This window comes from Leptonotus elevatus, chromosome 2, assembly GCF_054856555.1.
Source record: "Leptonotus elevatus isolate MCC_2025b chromosome 2, RoL_Lele_1.0, whole genome shotgun sequence".
NCBI lineage: Eukaryota > Metazoa > Chordata > Actinopteri > Syngnathiformes > Syngnathidae > Leptonotus > Leptonotus elevatus.
Window position 1 is genome coordinate 30,496,217 of NC_141240.1, and position 26,119 is coordinate 30,522,335.

General features: G+C 41.4%; 1 protein-coding gene across 2 annotated transcripts in view; it reads left to right on the plus strand.

Annotated features, from left to right (window-relative positions):
- The first annotated feature begins 6,111 nt into the window (after positions 1-6,111).
- LOC147179560 (low-density lipoprotein receptor-related protein 1-like) overlaps positions 6,112-26,119 on the plus strand; it is a 100,119-nt gene continuing 80,111 nt past the window's right edge. The window contains exons 1-2 of one of the 2 annotated variants that reach the window (XM_086068756.1): positions 6,112-6,751; positions 19,544-19,684. In XM_086068756.1, coding sequence (XP_085924882.1) covers positions 6,679-6,751; positions 19,544-19,684 — 214 coding nt within the window. In that variant the 5' untranslated portion in view covers positions 6,112-6,678. The remainder of the gene's footprint in view (positions 6,752-19,543; positions 19,685-26,119) is intronic. The other variant, XM_086068757.1, reaches the window with a different exon arrangement.

Below are 26,119 nucleotides of genomic sequence, written 5' to 3' on the forward strand. Positions count from 1 at the left end.
CATCTGGCATAAAGGGCAGATGCCCGGTGGGCCAGTCTCTTTTGGGGACGATGTAGTGCTTTTTAATCCTAAATATTATCTCTAAAGACTGGCAGTCCCAATTAAGAGGGACCAGTCCATTAATCCAAAAAACATCTGTGGCAGAACTACATGTTAAGTAGGAATTGGGCTTAGCCAGTGGGCCTAAGTCAAAATGCCAGGGCCGATTTTTTTGTGCCAGTCCAGCCCTGCTTGCGACAATGGTACAGTGATAGAGTATTACTCAAATTAGCATTCAAATACAATTTTATATCATTTATGTAATTGCAAATGACAATATTTATTCAGCAATGGTGTCCGAGTACTGTATCTGTATAGGTTTGGGCCTAACATGGCAAAATATGTGCCCCCCCCCCCCCCAAAAAAAAAAAAAAAAACTATCCCCAAAAATGTGTACCATTGAATACTTAACTGGACAGATTAATTTATTATGATGGTCTATTATCTTGTTTTTCTTGAAAACATAAGAGCGAATATAAACTATATGGTCACATTTTCAAAAATTGTCCTCTAATTATGAAATACCCAAAATAAATGAAAGCACTTTTATTGTAATTGGTATTATTAAAGTTAATCTATAACTTGAAGTATACATTGTACTTGAGAGTGACTTTTTTTGCTTTAAAAAAAAGAAATCACGGTAATCCCCTCATGGCTCACTATTCACAAATTCATATAGTGTTCCTACTCTATATGATGCTTCATCACCATGATTCAAACCACAAGCCTCAGAAGTGTGAGGTGGATGTGCTAACTGCTAACCCCTCATAGACGACTGTGCTGCCTCAGTTGAATGAATGAGGCCTGAAAAAAAAAGAAGAATGCAGCTTGTGATCACCAGATGATTTTCAACATTTATTTAAAAAACAATTTAGGTCAATGGAAGATGCTCAGGCTGGAAGTAATTATTTTCTCAGGTCATTTTAAAATGTTTCATTTTACAACGATTCTGAAGAAAAGGGGTTGCTTGCAGATCACAATCGCATTTGGCAAAAGTATGGTTTACTCCTTAGTTCCATTGTCCACAGGTTTTTTTTAACAATTAGTTTAAATGAGCCATGCACAGAAAATGGCCGTGCATCAGGCACATACAATACTCAGAGTGAATATTGTAATAGGCCTCCGAAGGAATCTGCACACCAATAAATCATCTATGACTATGCGTCTGGAAAGACTGCATGCTAAAAATCCATATGACATCTGGCAACAATGTACTGTTTGTTAGAAGCCATTTTCAAACTTTGAGTTCATTCAAGGTATTTGCGTTCTATTTAAATATATTCATCATTCTTTACACTAAGCCAAGTGAACTAATAACATAAAAAAAATTACCCTTTTGAGTGTGGGAAGAAGAATAACAAACCAAGTTACATGGGAGGTATGAGAAACTGATATTTCAACTAAATGTAAAACCAACTTCAACTATATGATCACAGAGGAATCCTATCATGTTGCATATCAAACTGGCCTTGGCGCCAGTGCCTCATACACAATTCCACTGAAGCAAAGTCATGTGAGGAAAATGCAGTATATCACCAGCGAAACCTTAAATCAAGGCTCTCCTGGAGTCAGATTATAGCCGCATCTTTTTTTTATTATTATCATGCATGCTATAAGTATGGGGGAGTTTGCATTAAAACTGCTAGCAAGATTAGAATGTAGCCTCACTTCATTAGCTCCCCCACCACCCCACAGTCTCTGACCAAAGCCAGATGTGCATGAGCATGATTCTCAAACATTGCCGTGCAATTATGAAAGGTCATAGTTGATAAATAGTCACAGAGAATGCATGTCCAGTGTCAGCAAAATAGCAGTGCTAGCAATAATAAGTTAGCAAATTGCACTATTAACAAAGGCTGCAAGATTAGTAGCATGATTTATTCATAACGGAGTGTGTAACAATAAACATGATCAATTTAAAGTAGTCGTTTTTCTTGGAAAATGTACAATCAATTAAAAATTAGAAGGAAAAAAAAAAGGAGAAATGCTGCTAAATGCGCGTAGCTTCTAAATCTTCTTAGCTGACGGAGGTCCCTTCACTTTTTTCTGTTAGTCTTGAGGGATGAGCATAAAAATATATATTATGCCATCGTTTCAGGAAAACTCCTTAAGTCCAAGTTTGTTTTTCTTTTTTTAATCGCAAACTGCACTTTTTTGCTTCAGCAAATTGACTTTCCAAGTTCAGTTGGAAAAGCCAAGAAAATTTAAGTCAACAGATCAAAAAACATTTTTTTTTTTTTTTGATGAGCATAAATTGCTTGGCAACTAAATCCCCTGACCCTTTTGCCTTGTCTTGCATAGCATGACTGATAAGCCCTCAAGTGAATAAACATATGCAAGTGTTCATTCAGCCATCCATCCAGCCACTGTGTTCTTTAGAGGCTATTTGCATAATTTCTCTGGTGCCGTGAACCTCAGCTGTACAGAGAAGTAGAGGACAGGCCTGCATGTGCGCATGGTGATCTACATGCGCGGGGGATTTCAACTAGATTTCATCATGACGGTCTAGTCAGAAAGCTGGGCGAGGCTCAGCAGAATTGATAATCTCTCTGTCTCTCTCTCTCTATCCCTGTGTCTCCCACACACACACACACGCTCAATGTCAAAATTTCAATGCATTTGCATAAAAACAATATTATTCCGCAGGCCGTTATTAGCCGCAGACGGGTATTGACGCGATTTTGCCAGGAAGGTTTGCCCATTGCAATGAGGTCATTCAGACTTGTTCATTCGCTCTGTTTCAATCTATGCTGTGTTTTGATATGAGCATTCAGCCAGATGGGCTATGAGCTCCGCAACAGCTCAAGGACAGTTTGGGGAGGGGTTCACAGTCTGCAGAATCCCTGAGCCAGCCAACCCCCCAAACACACATACACACACTGAATAGTGGGGCCTTCCAGGTGGTACTGGGATCAGATACACGTACTTTACAGTACAATACTGTGCAAAGTTCTTAACCTAAGACTAGATTGCCTTTATTGTTTTTTTGACCTTTTCACGGCAGTCGTTTGTTAAAATAGTTAATACTGGAGCAGGAATTCTCTCGGCTGCCATGCCTTTTAAATTTGAAAAGACATTACTTATCAGTCTCAGGAATGCTTCTCACAGACATTACACACTAGAAGTACAGGCATGTATATGATAAACATGTGTGTGCGCGCGTGCAATTTTTTTCCACACCTTCTCTCCATGGTGTGTGCACACTCGTAGCTGACAACGAGGCACTCTAAAGTGCCATCATAATAAGGGAAGATGCATTTTCGGTTTATAAGCATAGCTAGCTAGCTATTTTTATATATAACTTATTTCGAATGAAATCTCTGAATACACTTTACAGAGTCTTTATAGCAATCAAAATTTGATCTGATTAAGATGTTGGAAGACGAACAATCCGCTGTTTGTCTGTTCTGGTCAAATAGCTTCAACGCCACACAACACCTGCTAGTATCTACCAATCTAGACTGATGAGAAAATGTCAAGTTGATCTTAGCTGGTGGATAGGGAATGCTTGCCAGGGAGTTGTGTATGGGGGAAGGTTGCAGAGGTGGAATGGGGGAGGGCCATGGTGGAAGGGGGCGGCGGTTGGGAGAACACAGGCTGCCGGTACATGCTCGGCATTCCTCAGGTGTTGTCAGCATAGCTCGCTCAGTAATTGCCTGGCTCTGAAAACACGCACCAAGCCACACTTCACTAGTAAACTGAACGGTGCGAGGGGGGACACAAGGCGGGTGGTAGTCAATATATAATTAGATTTAGGCATAATGCGAAGCAGATTGATTCTTTTTTTTTTTTTTAAGAACGAGCATGCCAGAGTGGTATCTGTTGAGTAATGACACATAACTGCATGTGGTGCAGCAACAGATGCAGATTGTGGCTGAAAGTCAGGAGCTTGATTTATGCTGCAATCCATCCAATAATTGGGGAGCTTGGCTAACGAGTGAAGCCAAGCGGCAGACACGGTGTGGTGGTCAGGCGTCCTTCACAGAATTGATCATCTATGTTTCAAAGATCTCTATTGATTTGCATATACAATATACAGGGACAGATGTCGTCACTTTCATCCTTGACACTGCAATCACAGAAGAAGCAGGTTCTTCCTGTCTGGGAACGCTTCTCTCCCCCCCCCCCCCCCTCCTTGGCTGGCTGACTGGATGAAAGATGGGGGATTGTGTGCAGATGTGGCTGGAGAGAGGCCAGCCCTTCTGCCCTGAGAGAACATGTGGTCTGGGAGTGTTTACGCTGGCGCTCTTTCAAGCTTTCTCCCACACAGCTTGCTGGCGTCGGCTTCCATATGACAGAGGGCACTCTCAGGTTGCGGTGACACCAGCAATTGTTGATTCGCTGTGTTGACATGGAGGAGCAACAACAACGTCAACAAAAGCCACTGCGACCTGAAATAACCCCTAAAAGTGGTGTAAAAAACAAACAAACAGGTATCAGTTCCTTAAAATACATGCCATATTACCACAACTATCTGTGTGTTGTGTGGACAAAATCTTCTGGGATTCTACAAATAAAATAACACTTAGTCCCCCCCCCCCCCCCCCCCCTCTACAGATTAACCACATACTTAACATTCTCCTTTGTGATTTAGGCCCAGAGCAAAGAGCAGTGAAGAGAAAAAGAGTCAAAGAGGCATGTTCGCTTCAGTGGCACTGAGCCTCCTAACGTCAATTTGTCTCAAACACTCATCTTGAATGCAAGTGAGAATCAGGGGCACTTTCTGAACAAACATAAATTTAGTACCTCTCTGAGGTCCTCTCACGCTTCCCTTGCATATTTATTTATTAAAAAAAAAACATATCACATCTCGCTTAATAACATACAAGAGAGAATGGCTGGATGGGTACAAACACCCCCTCCAATAAAAAAAAGTAATTTTGTGGTCGTGTTTTTTAAACGAGCACATCAGCACAGTACACGCGAACTGACTTCTCTCACTCATGTAAGTATTCAGCGCCCCCTGCAGGTTGGGATTATTCAACATAGAGATGCAATTGACTTTTGAAATATATTTCAATAACCGAATACATACAAATTTGGTAATTTGTCACATCATTCCAACAATATTTATACCATTTGTATATAAGAAACTGTATGATCGTTTAATGGGGACAGTCTTACAATCAACTGAATAAGTGTCTTACTGCAGATTAAACGCTCATATCTATTAATGATATAAATGGATACATTCTGGAGTGTGTGTGGGTAATACACACCCTCTCTTAGGCGTCACTGGGTTATACAATTTGCAATATAAAATACATTATGTTATAAATGTATTTTCTTTTAACAAATAAGAAGCATGGCGTGAAATGCTCTCACACTTTCGTAAAATGTCTTCTTTTAATACATGAATTCTTCTTGTATCAGCTTTAGGTGCTACTAGTAATTCAGCATTGCAATAAACGTTTCATCGGAGTAAAAATGTGTGGGGGGGCAGAACCCACGTTTTTTTCTGAGTCACAAAATTCACACTGTTCGTTTGAATGTTATATTGTTAAATTCTTTAAAAAAAAAAAGAACGATCAAAGTTCAACGCTTCAAAAAAATTTCATTTTTCATCTCAATGCGGATAATGAATTGGCCATTTAGATTGACTGGACCGTTATATGTCCATTTATTCACCAACAGAGGGCGCCATTTGTCATGAAAAGCAGAGCTCCGGTCAATGGCCTTCACCCGACGACTTTCTCTTTACACTTATGAATTACTGTTCAGTAGTGTGCCAATAAGTGGGTAAAAATGAGTGAAACCAAACATAAATAATAATAATAATAATAATAATAATCATCATCATAATAATAATAATAATAGTTGTAGGCTACAAAATTACTTACACATGCCATAATGACACAATTTTATTGGAAAATGGGGAATACACATGTATGGGCGTAAGGCTTATACAGTAAATAAATCTCATCCCGAAATAAGCCCCCTCCTTACTCCCCACTCCCACGGTCCCACCTCGACTGTGGGCTAAAAAAGCACAAGAAAAGGGAGGTGTGCTAACGCATGCGCATACGCCCTCCGCCGCTCACTTCTCCGGTTTTTGTGTGGAATCAAGCTGATTACGTCACGGGCTCGTCCACGGTGCTCGGAACTGGACATTTAGCATCCACTCATGCGGTTGCACGTTTGAGGAGACCCTTTTGGCGCTCCGGGGACGAAAGCGCCTTTTATTTTGGCATTTTTGTGTTTGCCCCTCATTTTATTTGCGTAATCCTGTGAGGGGAGCCGGTGTGCTCGCGTGTATGAGTGTGTGTGAGCGAGCTTGGAGAGGTGGTGGCATGGTGGTGAGTGTGTGCTGAGAGGAGCCACACTGTACATCATGTTTGAAAGCTGAGCGCCCTTTCCAATATTTTACATGACAGTACTGCTGCAGCGCTTCGTCTAACCTGAGAGGCTTCTCCACTTATTCCTCCCCCCAAAGAAGAAAAAGAGAAGGCGTGCTGGACTGAGGGTGCAGAGGAACAAAGTCACGATCCCACCCGGATCATCGGAGCTGGGGCTCGGATGAGGTGCTCGATTGGACTAATTTGGGTTTAGAGATCCAGTCGAGACCCCCCACCCCGCAACCACTTCGCCTCCACTGCTCCTTTTCCCCAATAGCAGTGCCGTCGAGGCATTGCTCAGGAGATGGCGATGAGCTGGCTCTATCTGGGATTTCTACTCAGCCTGGGGGTCATCGCTCCTAACGGTGCAGCCGAAGGTAAGACGCCTGTTGGCTGCTCCAGCACTGTCATACTCCTACGAAAGCGTGACCACTTTGTTCTGTGCACATATAGCACCTATCTCAACACAGGCCTGTGCAGTATACAAGCACGCGTAAAGCGATAACAGCACACAGCGGCATACAGTACATGCAACCTCCTTGGAATGCTAAGATCGATTCATTCATCATTGAAAGTGGTGCACAAAAGCAAGCATTTGGCCTAGATCTGATTTGATTCAAGGGCCTGCTTGCCTTACCTTGTAAAGCAAAGCAGACCATGAGGCAATTCACAAAATGAGCTGGGAGCTTCTTTTTTTTTTTTTTGACAGCATTCACATACAAGGGAGCACAATCAAACATATCCTCATGTTTGTTTTGGTCTCCCCTCCTTTTAATGTGGCGACACTGTGTGTTCCTTATGAATGATTAGTCACTTTACCTGAGGTTGTGATTCCTCCGAGGTGCCTCCTGACAGCACAGTGTGCCATAAAATAATGACCCTGCATCCTCCTTGACTTGACTAATGAGATTTTAACAGCATCGACCTGTTGAACCGCTCGGCTTGCAGGCATGCATTGGGCCACAATCTAATGTAATTACGGGCAGTCCTCTACAGTGTGTTATTTACCGCACACATGATAGTTTGGATTGCAAAGGAAGAGTGTGCTTCATTTAGAAGAATCGGTGTGGAATGTATGCATTTATTGCCACATTGCATATGTCCTCCAAAGACAGATACCTCATTTCTGTGTCATTAGGTATTATATAAGCGAAATGATGTACAGTACAATACTGGGGGAAGTTTTTTTTTCACAGTGCAAGCCATAGCTGGGGTTAGTGAAGTCACATACTGTAGCTCCTCCCTGCTCCTCCATCAGTAGTATGTAACATCTGGGCACAGGAATACCATTAATCCAACTTAGATGTGACTGCTGAGAGGGGGAGGGACCAGCTGGAAAGTGAAATAAACCTCAGATGGGGGGAATTTGTTGAAACGGACACGTGGTTACATCGCATGGGGAATACGGGCCTGGAAATGATATGGAAGTTATATATTTGTTCCCTGGGTGGACTTAAGCCAGAGCACATTTGATCTGAATTTGAGTTTGAAATAGTCCAAAGAATAAAGAGAACGAGTCTGGAGTCCAAATGATAAACCACAGGGGGGCACAGCTGTATTTTATGAATGAGAGGGGATTAGCGAGAGGAAGGTCAAAAAGTCAGAACGGTTCAATGCTGAACAGACGGCTTTTTACTTGTGGCGGCGCTTTCACGGTTGTAAAAGTGTTGCCTTTAGAAAGGTTCTGGCCAGAAAATGTGCTGCGTAAAGTCAAGCCCTGGACTGACAGTCTTGTGTGTGATGGTTGAATGGAGTCCCTCAAACTTAGATGTTTTCCTTACTGTAGTCTGTAGACTCGAACCGTTTAATATGTTGTCCTTAATCAGTTAAAATGCTCACCTCATTTGATGTACCAAAACGGGATTATTTTTCCCTGTGCTGTAAATAAATGGACAAAATATGAAGTGGCATGACTGTAAAATGTAAATGGCCACATACAACAAACCTTAAAATCATTATCTTTGTAAAGACTCTTTGTAAAGACTCTTTGTAAAGGCGCGATTTGTGGCTGTGCTGCCGCAGTGGATCACATTACAAATCGAGGTTTTGATAAGGTCTGCCTCGGTGTTTGTTCATGAAACTTCTGATTGATAAGGTTCAGCTTCTGGTTGACATTGGAGAGCGTTGTTGAAGACCGCTTTGAGGCCTTTTGTGTCATTTTTTTGTGTCCTAATTGGAGGTACTAATTCAGGATTTCCATCCAAGGTGGCATTATAATTAGTGAACTTGCATAAGTGACCTCAGCAGCATTTAGGAGCGGCAAAATGCCTTGTGGTGAAAAGGGCGAATGTGGGTCAGGGGCTAAAGACTTTGAATTCTTGAGCAGCCTACATTGCGTTTGCCTGACCCTTGTAATTGCGCCTGGCCTTGTAGAACTGCAAATATCTGCTGGTAAAAATTCAGCAGATGATATCGAGGGCTGCAGTGATTATTCAAATAACTTGAATAATTCAATTATAAAAATAAAAAAATCGTTGAAGCTAAATCTTGGACCCAAAGCTTCTCAGGGATCATTTTTGGTACATGGACGAAACAAGTTGGCACAATGGTGGCAAGACAGGAGAAGTTGGACATAATTTCACACTTAAGAAAAGAAGAGTGACATGTGTACCAAAACAACATGTTAGCAATTGCCAACACAAAATGTAAAGTATCAATGTTAGCTAATTTAATATAGCCTACCATCGATAGTTAAAATACATTGTAATCCCTCTGACACAGCTGTCAGTTTACTTTCAATTGCTTTACTGAACATATTGACGCCTTCTTAAAATAATCTCCTTTCAGATTTTTCAAGAAACACCAAAATTTAACCATTTGCCTTATGAGGAAATTATTTTGGCATTTAATTTTTTTGTCGTTGCAAAAAATGACGTAGGCAATTATTTTAAGAGGGTGACGATATGGTAAAAAAGGCAAACAAACACGTAATAAGGCCGTTCCTATACGAGCTGCTGATAGTCACAGGTCTCACCGAGACAAGCTAACTCTACACTGTAATTCGCTGACACCCATGTCACTCACAAGGCCTGCCCCGCATTTTAAAGCCGGGCACACTCAAAAGGACAGATACTACAGTAGCGTGTGATGTTAACCCCAAATAACACCTAATCTACAACTCATTTAAATGGTACCGTGTCTAATAATAAACCAGATAATCAATAGAATGCTGTAGTTTTGCATTCTGTGAAAAAATTATTGCTCAAGACGAAGGTGCTGAAAGTAGCCTGCTTCGACTTCCTTCACTTCCTTCAACCGTGACCCCAAAAATCAGATTAGCATCAATGTTGCATAGTTTATAAGTGTGGGAGCCTGCAGATGAAAGCGCGTTTGTTGATTCCTAATTGCCGGGGTGTGGCGTAATTGGTGTTTTCTGCTCACCACATCAGTGTTTACCCTCATGCCTAAAAGGAAAAGATTGTCTTCTATATCCGAGTAGAGTGATTCATGGGCATTAGTCCTTCTCTTGATGACGTCCTGCTTTATAATTCCTTTCATTAATTTAACAATTGAGAGTGTGAAGAGATGTGCCTTTACAGACGTGACATTAACTCATTTGCTCCCAAAAACCTATAAATATGTTCTATTTTTAATGTTTTAAGTGTCCCAAAGATGTATTTATATGTTTTTTTTAATGTTTTTTTTAAATGCTAGAGCATACAGAAGGCTTTGATGCAGCCTCTCAACTGCAGAGAACGGTTGAGGAAATGGTAGTTATTACAAAAACGGCCAGCAGGTGGCAGCAAAGCAGAAGAGATCAACCAGGGCCGTGTTGAAAAAAAAGCTCATTTACTCACAGATACGTGAATAATGATGAAACTATATTTTATCGCTAATTGCTGCAAAACGGAAACACACAGAAATGTAAATTTTTTCCTGATGAAAGAAGATACTCTAATCTTTCTTTTGGTAGGTTCCATGTTTTAATAGCAATAGAACACAATATTCTGTGGGCCTTGCAAAATCAGTCAAAATTCAGTAACACAGCCGGGAGCGAAGGGGGTTGCTTCAGTCAAAATGGCTGGGAGTGAATGAGTTAATGTCACACTTCTTGCATGGAGTACATTGCACAGTCTTGTTCAAATGTAGCAGGAGGCTGTGATGTTTTCCTGACACCTGGAGCAGCTGTGAGTGGTGCTTTGCGGCTCAACATCACTAATAGTGAACTCCTCACCCGATGCCTCGAGCTGACCACCCAGAGTTTTGTTTAGTGCCGTAATGGGTTCGATTGGTGGGGCTCTTGCTGCAAACGATCAACTCCATGTTTTTGTTCTTTAGACCAACTAGTTTTCTATCTATCTATCTATCTATCTATCTATCTATCTATCTATCTATCTATCTATCTATCTATCTATCTATCTATCTATCTATCTATCTATCTATCTATCTATCTATCTATCTATCTATCTATCTATCTATCTATCTATCTATCTATCTATCTATCTATCTATCGATTGATCGATCGCTCTATCTCTCTCTCCCATCCATCCATCTACCCATCTATGTATACTCAACAAAAATACAAACACAACACTTTTGCTTTTGCTGAAAGACAACCCCCTCCAAATAAAACAAAACTGCACCTTTCAGAGTGACCTTTTATTGTGGGCAGTCTAAGGCACACCTGTGCACTAATCAGCATCTTGATATGGCACACCCATGAGATGGGATGGATTATCTCGGCAAAGGCTAAACTCACTATCACAGATTTAGACTGGTTTGTGAACAGTATTTGACAGAAATGGCGATCTTGTATATGTGGAAGAAGTTTTAGATCTTTGAGGTCATCTCATAAAAAAAAATGGCTGCAAAAACAAAAGTGTTGCGTTCATATTTAGTTTTTATGTATGTAGATGCGCTTCGGAGCAAGCGATGATAACCCATCGCAGTGCACTGGCGGCCACTGGCTCGTAGTCACGCATGTACGTTCCCGTGTTCCAGCAACCCGGGAGTGTCGGCCGATGCCAATACCGTACCGATACCATACTGTTTGAAAAAACATTTTGTTGTTTTTGAATTCTAAAGAACTGCATAGGATGTAAAATCATTGGTAAGGCACTGCTTAGAAACCTTTGTGAAACAGGAAATGCATGCACCGAACCGCTGTGATCACACATCAGTGAGTGTGTGCTGCGTTCAAATTTCTATACTAGTATGGACTATATGCCACAGAGGAGGCGGGACTTCCGGGTTTTCACCCATCAACTTTGTTTCCGTTTCCGGTTTGCGAATGTGTGGGCCGCGTCCCACATGCGCTTCCGCCTTTGTGCCCCTCGGTTGCGCGTTCCCATCGACGATTGCGCGTGTGTAGTGTCTGTCTTAGTTGGAACGTGACCAGCAGTGGCCGGAAACGGCGCTGATGTGTAAAACCCGGAAGTCGGAAGTCCGTGGCATCTACCCCATTGGTAAATGGCATCGACCTGTTTTTGGTTTGTACTCGTCGATACCTAAGCAAGCGTTTTACTGCAGTATCGGGGTCCCTCCAATACTGGTATCGGTATTGGCACTACTTTGCTATAATGAAATATAACTGTATTTTTTAAAGTTGAAGTTTAAAGCGTTTTTTTTTATCAAGCTTAGCAAAATATTAGAGTGCTCTTATTGTTAAGAAAAACAAACAAAAATGACATTTTTTTTCACTTTGGAAAGATGATTTGAGATACGTGTTTGGAGTTACGAGTGGTCACAGAGCAAAATAAACCTGTATCTCAAGTCCCCGCTGTAACTACATGTATTTTGTCTCAATATGACTTTGAAGTATTCGTATTTCCTTTAAGAGCTAATGAGAGAATGTTTTACGAAGTGCCACAGCAGTAATGAAGAAAACATGAGGACAACATTGAACAATGTTTTTATTGAAGTCCTCGTAGCGCTTGCTCGCTTGGCTCGTGTTCAACTTCAATAAAGCTTAAGAGATTGCCTCTGTCTGCAGTGAGAATGTTGAGTAATTCGCCCCATTGGGCTTCATACTCTTTTCAGCTGCTACACATATTAATACTCTGTAACTTCACTTTTGTATTCCATAATATATCCCAAAGGCCTTGACTGTGCTCCATCTGAATTATTAATGCGGCACAAAAATTCAGGAATAACAACTTCCATCTGCCCTCGTCTCTCCTCATGTTATTCCTTAGAATGCAAATGGTCCTGCTTTGGGATCCAGCTCAAGTGTGTGCAGCTACACCACTTTTACATTTGACCTTGAGGGGTCTAATTACATGACGTTGCTGCTAAGAAGAATCCATTTCCTCAAGAGAGGAAAAGGACACAATTCAATGTGTGCCCAGGTTTCGCTATCGCCATATAAAACAAATTCATCAAGACCGATTTATATGGCAAGCCCTTTGAGCATTTATTCCATATCCATGATAACAGACAGTAGTGTTTCTCAACTAGTGCAGTCTTTGTCAGAACTAGTTGGACATTCAGCCATACTAGTTCTGCGCTTTGTCGTACTACTTGTACAAAAACACTGACATGTCACTCATTTTCTGCAACTTGTGCCACTTTTATCCAACTAGTGCTGACACAAATCTAACTAGTGACACATACAAGCATGCATGTAGTGCCAAGCTCGCAGCTAGTCAGCTTTTTTATACACTAGTTGCCTACTGGACCAAACAAGTCATGTTCAAAGCTCTAACATGTTTATTAGTTGACCGTGAATTGTTCTAACATGTTAACTAGTTACCTCTGATTTCCTGCACTAGCTAACTAGTAAGAGCTGAAATACCTTGTTAACTAGTCAATGACAAAACACTGACATGTTAACTAGTGAAAGCCTCTTAAAGTCTGCATGTTGAACTAGTGACACTCAAACACTTTTACTAGTTGAATAGTGAGCATGTTGGCATCCACTCGTTCTACTAGTGAACGTTTTGGACCTCATTAGTTGAACTAGTTCAGTCAAAATGTCTCACTAGTGTAACTAGTGGATATTTGGGGCATCACTAGTAAAACATTTGCGTGTCACTAGTTCAACATATAGACTTCAAGAGCCATTCACTAGTTAACTTGTCAGTGTTTTGTCTTTCACTAGTCAACTAGTGGGTGTTTCAGCTCTCACAACCTAACTAGTGCAAGGAAATCATAGGACACATGTCACTAGTGAGAAGAATTCCCGTTTGACTAATTAACACGTTGCTGAAAATGAGCGACTAGTCAGAGTTTCTGTGCAACTAGTATGACAAAGTGCATAGCCAGTGTGGCTAATTGTCCAACTAGTGCTGACAAAGACTGAACTAGTGAGAAACACTACTGTCTGATATCAAGGATATGGAATAAATGCTCAAAGGGCTTGCCATAGATTTATCCCTTTCCTTTCAGGATTTCATCTTTTCACTGCAGCATCAGCAACTTTTAACAGCAGGCCAACAAACACAGCTCAATATTATTGCTGATCCCAAAAATGATCTGCGGTAATACCTTGAACCTACATAAAGTTTGTTTTGAGAGGAGTAACTTTCGGTTTCGTTTTACGCCTAAATCCACCCAGGATGTGTTCAGGCAGCATACTGTGCGTAGAAGACCTGCGATTTGGAAGCGATTTGGAAGCGCCTGAAGCCAGAGAAGTAATCCTTGTATTGACTCACACAAAGAAGAGGAAAAACGCATAAAACATGAGTGAAATGTAAACTATTGCCAAGCGGGCTTGATTAAAACGCATCTCCTATCATCCACCAGGCAACACGGCAATGTGTACTATATACAGGGTGTCTCAAAAATCAATTTTCCGAACCGCTTATTCCTCACGAGGGTCGCGGGGGTGCTGGAGCCTATCCCAGCTTTCCTTGGGCAGTAGGCAGGGTGTGCACCCTGAACTGGTTGCCAGCCAATCGCAGCAGAGTATAATGAGTTAAATACAATAAATTCACATTATGTATTTTTTTTCAATGGAATAAAATTAGCTTTCTGTTATTGTTCCAGAGCAATAGCAATTTTTGAAAAAGTGGGTGTGGGGCGGGTAAAGTACATTGGGGGCGGACACCTGGTTTTTGCTTGTTTTGCAGCTTGGACATTAACCTTTCATTTCAATCCAACTATAAATCTATTTGTCTGTACAGTAACACACTGCCTTTTTGTTTCACACGTGACATCAATTAGAAGGTGCCAGAATGTCCCTGCAGTGAATTTGTTGTGCAGTGATGGCCATATTGAGAGAGACATATTGAGGGAAAATGGGTCAGTGTCGGGCCCAGCTGGTGATTGTGACTGGAGGCCTCCATTGCTTGGATCACCATTTCATCCTGTTCCATCCCACAGGCTTCCTTCCATTCAGCCTTCAAGATTGTTTGGACAATTTTTCGCCGCACATTAAAATCAACACCACCTGAGGTTAACTCCTTGCTTATAAAGACATGGGTACCAAAATATTTCCTTTTTCTCCTAAAGACTCCCAGTAGGGACGTAACTGTCAGAGCAGGACTTGTGTACGTTCATGCATTTGCTCACTCGCTCGTGTTTAATGCTTTTTGCCATGAACAGTGCTTGCGGGCAATTCAGTGTGCACTGTTTGGACAGCGCAGTGCTCCATTGGCCGTGCATGAGGAAATACAATGTGCACGCCGTATAGCCGGCAGTTTACTCAGAATCCAACCAAATCTGCCAGTTTGAGCCAGAACCGCATACCAGGAAGTCTTGTGCGTAGTTCATACAAATCAATCATACAGTACAATGTATAAATGTGTATTTGTGCAGCAAAGGCTTCAAATAGATCTCAGAAGGCTAGAACTTGTTTTCTTTTGTGTGTTCGTTGGTATATTGATGCAGACCCTGAAAACGACTAATTTGGAATTGGGTGTGAGTTTAATAGGATAATGAAGAAACTGTTTGGTAATGCTTCAATAGTGTCCACGCCCGCCTAAAAATCGCAAAATTAGCAACTTCTACAGGAGGGTGTTAAGCTTTGACTGCGATCAGTAACTTGGTGTTTTGAGATTGTGTGGAAAATTTGTCCACATTTTAGCATAGTCAGCAAAAAGTTCCAAGTAACCATTGTTAATGGTTAAACAATAAAGCTTTTTGCCTTATTATTACTGATAGCCTTGTTAGAAATAAAAAAAATTAAATACGTGATTCACATTTTGGACCACATATTCATGGGAATTTCCAAATTGCAATATGTTTGAGCCCTGAAACGTTCAAATTCCAACAGAACACTGTCCTGTTAAGCAGCAGGCATACACATTGTTGCAGATAGTATAGTTTTTCTGAAAATGTTTGAGAAACACCGTTTTTTGGGGGGTTATTGTGCACTCAAATCAAAACGAATTAACTAACAAACTAGCTATAAACTGGCATATGTGCTCTAATTGTCAAATCTTCATAAAATGTTCTGAATGACTAAACTATTCAGATTCAGAACCCCATCAATCTTTTCCAAATCAAATATGCTTGAGGTAACTCATGTCAGTGTGTAGTTCTGTTGTGTAAAGTTTCCAAACTTAGTACATTGGTTGTTTTTATTGACTACTGTAGAGTAATGACCCTTTCCATTCACATTTCTGGGTAAGAACCTTTTAATTCTAGTAATCTTCTTAGTTTAATCCTTATTTGTTTGCTGTCATGTACCCAGATTTCCTATTGTTGAACTCGGATAGCTTAACATTTTTAGCTGAACCCAGGCTCTTCGAGCTTTCTGGTAATTCACTCTGGAATAAAAGGGGGAATTTCTGGGCGAATCAAGAAATCATATCTCTGTGTGAAATATTTCGGTGAAAGAGCTCCGGTGAGGCTGCCAGTCTTTTCCTCCTTCGTCGCTCACCCCTCCTCAGCCATAATATCCAATTAGGCTTAAAGGTTCTCTCCTCTGTCAAAATGTCAGGCTGCGGTGGAAAGCAATGGCTAAATTAGAAGCCACAATGTTTTATTTACAGTTTTATGCCTACTCTTGGGGAACAAAAGGGCTCAGTCCAATCACTTTATACCCAAGATTGCGAAAGAATGCCTAATTCACACAACAGCTTGTCAGCGGGTTCGATGCTTTTATTTAGTTGAGCTCAGGAGTCAGTCAGTTGGATTCAGGCCATGGCTAGCAAGCCTCCCTCTCATTCCTGCAAGGAGTGCGCGCAAGTCCTCTAAACAGGTTCAATCAACAATGGCGGATTTGCCGACATCTCGTACAGCATAATTTACCAATCTGTCAATAATCTTTGAGTGACCTTATTATTCCATGAAACATGTTAAAATCCAGTTTTAACGGAAGTTACCATGTTTAACGTAAACATGTTTTCTTGTCCCTTGAATGTGCCGTTTAAAGCCCTTGAGCAGGGCAGCTAGAAAGAGACGCGATTGCAATGATACACTAGCTTCATGCTTTCTTGTGATTTAATTCCCATCCCATTTGGTGCACCCCCCCCACCCCCCCCCCCCCCCACCCCAACACCTCTCTGCCTGCCAAGCACGTAGGGTAGGCAAGTCATCCAGGGCGAGGGAGGGCTCCGTGCCTGCTGAGAATCACAATGAGACCTTTGCTACTGTCCTTCCCAGAGCATTACTGCAGTACAGTCGTGCAAAACAACTTCTTCGACTTGAAATTGGGCCATTTGTGATGTTTTCCTAACGCAGTATTTCAGTGTTTTGTTTAGAAGTTTCCCTTCGTTTTACCTCCGTTTTAAAGTAAAACGGTTTGCTCAGGTAGGATGTTAATTTGGTGCTTGACGCTCCCTTTACCATAAGGTAAAATCATATCTAGCAAAAGAGTCCGTTCTAACTGCTAACATTTTAGTGTATGGTTCATGCAATTTGTATTGTGATGAATGGTGAGCATTCTGCTTGGATGATGGAACTGCCTGTTCGCCTATAAAAGAACAACTCTAGATCACAATTGCTGTTTCATTGGAGCAAACTGTGCGAGCACGACGGAACGGCGAAAGTAAGGGCTTGCAGAAGGAATCATAACTTGGGAATGTGTCGCCTGCAGAGTTCATGCGCAAAGATGTAACCCAACTCACCTATGGGGACCACTCGTCAGATGTCATCGGGTTCAAGAGAACCATTTTCATTTCTTCCTATTCTAGTCGAAAACACCCAAACAGATGTGTGGAGCTCTACAAATTGCCGGGCTGACAGATTGACAGGTTGAATGAAGAAAACAAATGGCGGGTCAGTCAAGATATTTTCATGCATCATTTAGTCAGCCTGCCACTGTCGCTTGATTAGGACATTGAATTGGATCCTTGCGTTGTGCATTGAATCAAGCATCCAAATTATGTCTGTTTATTGCCAGCAACATTTTTGTGCGCCTTCCCAGCCATGGCCTTTGTCCAGATAATCTTATCAGTCAATTCCCCATAATGCCAGCTGTTTTAGAACATTTTGATTGAACTTTCAAGACCCACGCAACATTTTATGACGTTTCATGTCATCCATTTTCCGAACCGCTTTTCCTCACTAGGGTCGCGGCTCGCGGGCGTACTATAGCCTTCTTTATGTAATTGCATATTGTGTCCAGCCAAGGGGCTTTTTCATATTGGGCATTGCAGGGAGAAAAAAAAGACTCAGTCAGGCAGTGTTGGAGCTGCAGAGTCACACGTTTATTATCTGTTTCTTTGTTAGATGTTAAAGCAGTCTTCAAAAGCATGAATGGACTTAAGTGGATGACTAACAACTTGGACAAAATACAGTAGATGCGCATAAGCCAGGACTAACGGCGTGTTTATAGTATCACACGGTTTGTGTGAGGTGCCTAAACCTATCTGACTTGTTGCCATTTTTGTCCCTCATAATAGGCAAGGCAATGCAGTGTTATTGTCATACACAAGGCAACTAACTCATTGTGCTTCATGCAAGGCAACAAGCCGCCCAATCTGCAGTACATATTTTACTTAAAAGCTGTACTGGTCTCTAAACCAAATCGCTGCAATGCTGCCGTCTACAGGGATCTGTTAGTTTATAATGGTTTACAAACCTGAATTTTATAGACAAGTTGGGCAAATCTAACCTTGCCAGAAAACCGAATTCTTGCGGTATTTGTTCACAAATACTACGAGAATACATCTGATACCTTCGCAACCGACCTTTTTTAGGTCGGACCAATTAGGCGTTGTTTAGGGTGGGACATGCAGCAGCTGCGACAAAACCACGCCGGGGGAAACAAACAAACCTAACCCAGACGAATGGACGCTGCAATTAATTCCGCTCTCGCAGGATTACTCGCCGTTTCCTTGTTGAATGCTGAACAACGAGAGGCGCTATTTGGGGAAAGATGTTTGTGCTTTTTTTTCTTCCCCCTAAGACGAGACCGAAGACGACGTTTTGGTCAAAACAAACGTTCACAAGATGCCACATCGTCCAATCAGCAGTATTGTACAGCAAGTCCCTGCTTTCCTGAACGGATCTACCGAGTGAAGTTACAGATTGATAATGTGAAGAACTCCCTTGAATGAATCACAATGATCAATCTGGCTTGTGAGGTCAGGGCAAATCCCTCTTCCACACCGTTCCACCCATTTGAAAAACATACTTGACAAATATATTCGTCAGTGGCGCTAATGGTTGAATTCCAATTGACAAATACAAAAGTTGATACCAGTGAATGAGTTAGTGAATAGTTTTCTCTAATGGTTTTGATAAACGGGCCGAGTGAGCTCTTATTGGTTGAGTCTGAAGGGAAGGGCATACAGTTTGGTCCTTTCTCCATTGACCCTAAAATCCCCAAGTCATTAGAATGCTTCACAAGGCATCAGGCCTGCCTGCCTTGCCGCTCCTTGTACTGTGCAGAAAGCTGTAAAGGGAACAGCAAAGTATTCATAGAGTGCAAGCCTTCCTGTGCGTTGCCGCTGCTGACTAATGTAGGTAGCGCTTTTCCAGGCTCCCTTAAAGCATGTCAGCAATGGCAAACTGCCGATGGATCACGAGCGTTGCCATGGAGCCGCTTCTTCGTGGTACACCGCAAACCATCTCTTGCTGACCAAAAGCCCAACTTTTATCGTCTGCTGCAGGTCAGATAGATAGATCGACTCTCGATGACATAAATCTGCGTTGTGACATTCCAAATGTCCTCTGTGGCAAAAGTTGAATAACACTTAAAAGTAGTAAAAACAAGCAAACACAAAATTAAAAGGCACCACTGTTGATTGAAAACTTGCTGAAGTGAGAGTGACTTTGAGATTTTTCTTTAACCAACCCAATTAGTTTTCTTCATTTCAAGTCATTTGTTTTCTTCACAGCTCCCAAAGCCGACAACCAAACCAGGACCTGCAGTCCTAAGCAGTTTGTGTGTAAGGACCAGACGACCTGCATTTCCAAAGGCTGGCGCTGTGACGGGGAGAAGGACTGTCCAGATGGCTCAGATGAGTCCCCAGACATCTGTAAGTCCACAAAAGTATTTTTTCTTACAGCATAGCACAAGACTTACACATACATAAAAATATTAGTGTCGATGGGTTTACATGTGTAAAGCAGAGCTTTGCAGTCTATTGTATGCCAACTGTGACTTTTGACTTAATTTGTGATTTAGGGTTAACTTCTTTCTTGTAAATTCATGTTTGATATAACGTTCACTCACCACAAGTGTGCCCTACAAGACTTTTTCCTTACATGAAAATGGCAGATGTAATATTACCTTATAGGATATATCACCTCTAAATGAATTAGACGACTCGAGTGTTGTTCATTAATTTTTTTTAATTTAGTGCCTGAATAAGAGACATGTTTTGCCCTTTCCAGGAAGAACATGGGCTCCCAGTGTGTGCTAAGGCTGCTCTGCTGAATTATATAGTTCTAATTATGCAGCCTTGTTTTGTCAAAGTGTTCAGGGATGTGTCTGCTCTTATCTGGACTCTTGCTGGATCCTTGAGAATCTTGTACTAACCTCTCACATCTGTTGTCATCTCTGTCCTGCCTCCGTAAATTCTGCAAGGTGAAGTCTGCTTTTTGTTTACATGTGGGCTTCTATTGCAAGTTTACTGTCAGCATGTGCCACGCCTTGAAACTGTCATGCCACAAGCACTTTCTCAATACTCTGACATGTAGAGACAGGCAGATGACACCTAGCTTTAAGGGTCTTGTTATTTTGGGTGAGAACCCTTTTAAAAGCTTTCATATGTGCTAACTTTGCTACAACATTCCATAATGAAAAAAAAACCCTTCATAAAATAATAATGGTCAGTTTTAATTGGCTAATTGACACGGTCAGAGATTATTCTTGTTGTTTGCACTATTGGTGTACAACTGCACTGCATCATGCTGTGAATAATTTCCAACACTGCATTTTGACATTTAGCAACATTAGCGTGGAAGGCTAAATAAACTATTATCATATTTATTTTCATTTATTTTTCACTCATGACCCTGTAATAAGAGAAATGTTTCTAAATATGATTATGCATCTTGAAGATAATTGCTGATAACATGCAAATGCTTAGAGCTATAGTACTGAAATGTGGAGATGCGTTCAACTGTTTTCCAGCATTTCACTTTTCATATTTTGTATTTTTTGGGGTGTGGCTAAAACACTGCCACGTGAAGCACTTTGGAGACTGGCCCGAGTTGATCTTTCCCCACGATATAACAGCTTGAGCGCCTTTGTTCGGTTGTCTGGTTGTCTGGTTGTCTGGCGCTATTGTGACATTGTTAGCTAGCTAGCTATCGCTACAACCCAGAAATGCATCTTACCTTTTGAGCAATTTGTTGCCGGCTGTGAGTGCTCACACATCACAGAGAAAGGGCGGAAGAGCAAGGTAAAAAAAACCTAAAAAATTAATAGAAGTCTAACATGACAGCCAACGTTTTAGGATAAGGGCTTCTCGAGGCGTGGTCGCTAAATAGCGTCTCGATGTTGTGACAAACGCCTCAGTGGGATATATTCCAGCCACCAGAGGCTTGAAGTGGATATATTTTTGTGATGACATGTAGTTATGTGTAGGCATAAGAAAAATGCTAGACAAAATTGCATTCATTTTTCCATGTCTGTGGTATTTGAATGACAGTTGACAGTTGAGCAGGGTCTGGTTTCAGGGAGAATGGCTTGAGTTTTCGTTTTTAATTTTGAAGACTCATTTTATAAGCTTGCCAATATTTTTAATCTTTCCAATTTTGTATACTGTTAACATCACTCTTCTCTGAGCTGTGTCAAATTGAGAAAATATGGGCGTATTTATTTTACCAGGGACTTAAAATGTTCAGCTACTTTTGTAAATATAATTCACAGAATGGTCAATTAAAGTACTGTGTTGCTGTGGTGTGACACTCCAAACTTTAAGGTCTCCAAAAATTCTGTTGATGAAACAAGCACTGGCCATTAGTTTCTTCTCCTTTTCTGCTAAGCAAATGATCTGAATGAGTTGTCTGAGGTGCTTATGTAATGTGGTGACAGACAGTAGTGTTATTAATCTTCTGCATGATGAGCTGTAGAGCAGCGTTTCACCGCACCATCAGTATACGTTCTGCTCAATTAGCCTCTTCCCATGCGCTCGATTCTGCCTGCCACTTTGCTTTTAGTTGGTGTGCTTCTCAATTCATAAGACGTCCATAATAATTAAATACATCTTCTTACTGAAATTAATGCATTTTTTCTTCTCTTTGAACAAGCTTGACCTAAGAAGTCCCCTAAAAACCTAAACCTAGTTGTTTAGATGATCTGTCCATTTAATGTGAGCAGGAAAGGAAAGTACTACATTTGAATGAGTCTGTGACAACATCAATGGAGACGAGAGTTTGGAGGAAAAGGTTATTATAAATCCCTCTGTGACTCAGAGGAATGGAAAAGTATCATTCTTTTCTTCCGGGATTTGCCATTTAAAGTCTTGATTCCTTCTTTGCTGGAACACATCAGAACAGGAAATCTGAAGTCTGCTCCGAACTCACTCATTGAGGTTGTAAAGATTATCATTATCTATATGGGACAGGACTGATCTACAGTATACAACAGAGGGTAATCTGGAGATTTTTAATTTGAAAGGACACAAGGGGTCATCTGCTCAGGCTCTTAAACCTTTTTACTTTATAAAAAATAAAAATATCCCAAAACAAACATTTCCTCTAAACTTGAGCTCAATGTTTGTGTGTTTCCATTCACATGTAATCACTGTTCACTATGACTACAACTAAAAGATTATCTCCTGTTCAAAGTTAATTCCTAACTACAGGCCCAAAAGAAGGCCAAAGATATAAAGCAAAGATTTAGCTTCCTCTTCCTTTCCTCAATGCCCTGTTATTGTTATAGAGCTTTGTATGAATCAGGGCTTTGTGCTGTTATTTTTATTTTTTTTGTAACTAGCATGTAAACATATTAAGTTTGATGATCTAATTTGATCATTTAATTAGATGTAGCCCCTTCACTCAATTCGGTTCTGTACAGGTTGACTGTGACACTCACCGTTCAACCTGGTGGACAAATTTGCATTGGAGTTGAACTGGCGATGGCTACTAAAATATACAAATGGGATCTTCAAATACTTTCCAAGTAAAGTATATGACTCTGCCGAGGTTACAGAGAGGCTACGCTAGCTGTATGCCTATTTATGTGCTGTTCTATGAGCTTAAATACTTTCGTGCAAAATTTATAGCACCTTACATTGACATATGGCATGTTAAATCACTTGAATCACAGCTGCATGAAATTAGGAATGAATAGTTCAGTTTGTTGGGTACCAATCATTGGCGCGCTTGTTGGAGCTCATTTATAATCCACAAGGAAAAATTTGAATACTCCCAGATTCCTTCAGATCCGATTATCGTTAGTTCAAACCTTCTGCAGTGCAGTTTTCTAACTTAGCCACGGAAATCCTCGAGTCCTGAGCACTTCTAGCAGCGCCACGAAGCACACTTTATCCCGAAGCACACTATCAACAAGATTCACAAGCCTTCATAAACTCACTGTCTTTACAAACGTCCGCGAATTCACCTTTCCTGGGTTTATACTCACTCAGAAGCTTGTTGCAAAACACTCTTTCCCGCACACGCACTTCAGCTTGTTCCCACGTTGAGCTAAGCAGCAGCTAACTGCTAATAGCAGAACTTTGTTTGAGCTTATGACGCAACACAATTAACGGACATTAATTTTACACGACGAATTCTCTCATGTCATCTCAATAAGTAAAATAAACGGTCAAAAGCACGGCAATTACCGTAGTTGAACCAGTAACACTTAACTGTATGCACACTATTTATCTCTCGTACTTCGAATACTCGTGCCTCGTTTCTTTCCCTCTCGTTCTTTTAGGTTACACCTCAACAGTCATCTGATTGGCTGTCCATCGATGTAGCTCAAACAAATGCACACGAAAAAAAAACCCTCTCAAAATGGGAAGTTACAGTGTCGTTCAACGTGAACCCTTCTCTATGATTCATTGAAATAACGAGGTGAACTTTACAATGTAAACAATCAAAGGAAAATTAGCAGAGTGCTACATAGAAAAATATAACTACCAATTACTTCCAGTCTTATCACCTTTAGGGTCAAGTGTACATATGCAAACCATGCTATGTACGTCTCAACAGGAGCTTTGTTATACGCAGTACTTTACATTTACAGTAATTAAAAGTGAAAAGCCAATTTTCCTCATCCTCATGCAGCAGTGTATGGTTAAAACTTGGCAATGTTAGGTGTAATTTAGATCATATGTCCACTGAAAGCCACCTGTTTTGTTTACGATGACAACAGTGGTGCGAAACTGCCACAACGGGGGTGTGTGTTTTTGTCTGCAGTGGCTCCTTTGATGAGCACTTCTTGATACCCACGCAGCAAGAAAGTGTTCTTGCCAGCATCACACTGTCTGAACATCTAATTGCCTGTCATTTCCCAACCATTCATGCGTGCTGTAATTACCTCTGAGGCAATGAAAGACACTGTGGCGGGTTTTTAACATGACATCACCGAGCCGTCGGCGATGCTGAGCGAGAGAGCTCATCGATGGACGCTGTGAATGTATTGGTCGGGTGTGGGCTGATTGTGGTCAGCTGTACAGCCTCATGTTGACAACACCTTCCAGGGAACCGACAAATGCTTCCCTCTTATAGGCCGCCTTCGACAGGTGGAATCACGTTGTCCTCTCGCGGAGGCAGCTCTCATGCTCCCTCGCAGCTTGCCTTGAATTGGTTTCACTTACAGTCAGCCTAAGGGTGCAGTAAGCGGTTAACAAGCATGCCCGGGGCGGAGGTTTACGCACTGTACTTTACTGTGAACCTGCTCTGTGCTGGATTGACACTTTTTAAGCACTCTCGGCTGCTTGTGTTAACTTGGTGTTTTCTCCTGCAGACAAAGTGAAGTGTTGGGGATAGATTAAGGCTTCTTTTGAAATGAATGTGAGTTTTTTTCTGTGAGGTGTGGGTTTATACAGTAGCATTTAAACAAGTATATGGATTGTAAACATGACACTGGGTTACATTTCACCCCCCCCCCCCCCCCACTTTATTAATCCTACAAAGGTCATTTTGAAGTTTATACAGTTTTCCCATGCACAATACTTACAAGATATTGCATCTCTGACATTACATTTTACATTATTGGCAGCAACGACAGTTGTTTTTTCAAGCCTTTTCCTATTTTTTTCATGATGTTGTCAAAATTAAAAATGCTGTGTCAGAGCTTTAATTTCTTTTTTTTTAACTCAGTTGGAGTCCTTTCAGTAAACACAAAAACAAAACAAAAAACACCGGCTCTATGTCTTCAACCCAAGTCTGCATGCAATTATGATTCTTGCGTGAACCGCATTCATTGTGGTGGAGCCAGCGACTGGGAACAGATGTTTGAGTTAGCCTTAGCATGTAAGCACTTTCCCCGTCAGGAGAAGTTCTTGCCGTGAAGGAATCCCTTTCAACATCAAAAACCTTATGCAACAGTTGTCTGCTTCTAACGTTAGACGTTTTAGCTCCCAGTTTAGCATAAAAATTACCTTTTGAGGATTCTTGAGCAAGGTGGCGAAATTTGTTAAAATCATGCAAATTTACTGTGAAAAAGCTGACAACTTGGAAATGAAAAGCCACTCCTTCTATCATGCTGTTAAGTTGTCATTAAAGTGGCCCCAGAGCTCATAATAGTGACTGGAAAAAATATTATTAATCATCTTCTTGATGCAGGCAAGTCATTTGAGGGGATTTCTGCTGGAATGTCGACCTTAATAAATTGGGCTAGATGTTTGGGCTAGATTAAACTGACAATCTGAACCGTATGAGACCACTCAAACGCACACATGCGCAATCGGTCTTCCCCTTTTGTCAAACCTTGTTGTTTACCCGCCTGTAAACATGCAAGCTGGCTCTTGTCGGCGGTTGTGGCAGCTTGTGGCCTGGCTAGGAGGAAGTATTGATGGAAAGATGGACTTATCCTCGCCGTGCAGCTGCTTGAGGCGGCCGTGGTCCACACGCAGTTATCTGTGCTTCCCTTCCCTTTTGCGTCGCGCCGGCCAACCGAGGCAGGAGGAGATGACTGCAGACGGCGGTCGGCCGGGAAGGAGTTCATGGAGCCATGTGGAGAGGGGATGACTCTACAGAAAAGGGCTTTGTGTAGCAGAAAATTAGCAGATTAGCTTGTAGGCTGAGAGGGAGAATGGGGATGGTTTTATGTGGTTTTAAACCTTCTTCTATAGTGGGCATCCTTTTACAGTTAAGTTAGTTGTGGGAATCCTTTTACAACCTGTAATCACAGTCATGTAACTGTACATGCTGGGGGGGGGGGGGGCGCATATATGCAGGAGAGGGTCGGTAGTGACACTCTGCCTCCACAGAGAAAGGAGCAAAGCCCTTTAAATCCGCCCCGGTCTGCGACCCTAAGCCCTCCTCATCTTCACCGACCTATCAACATA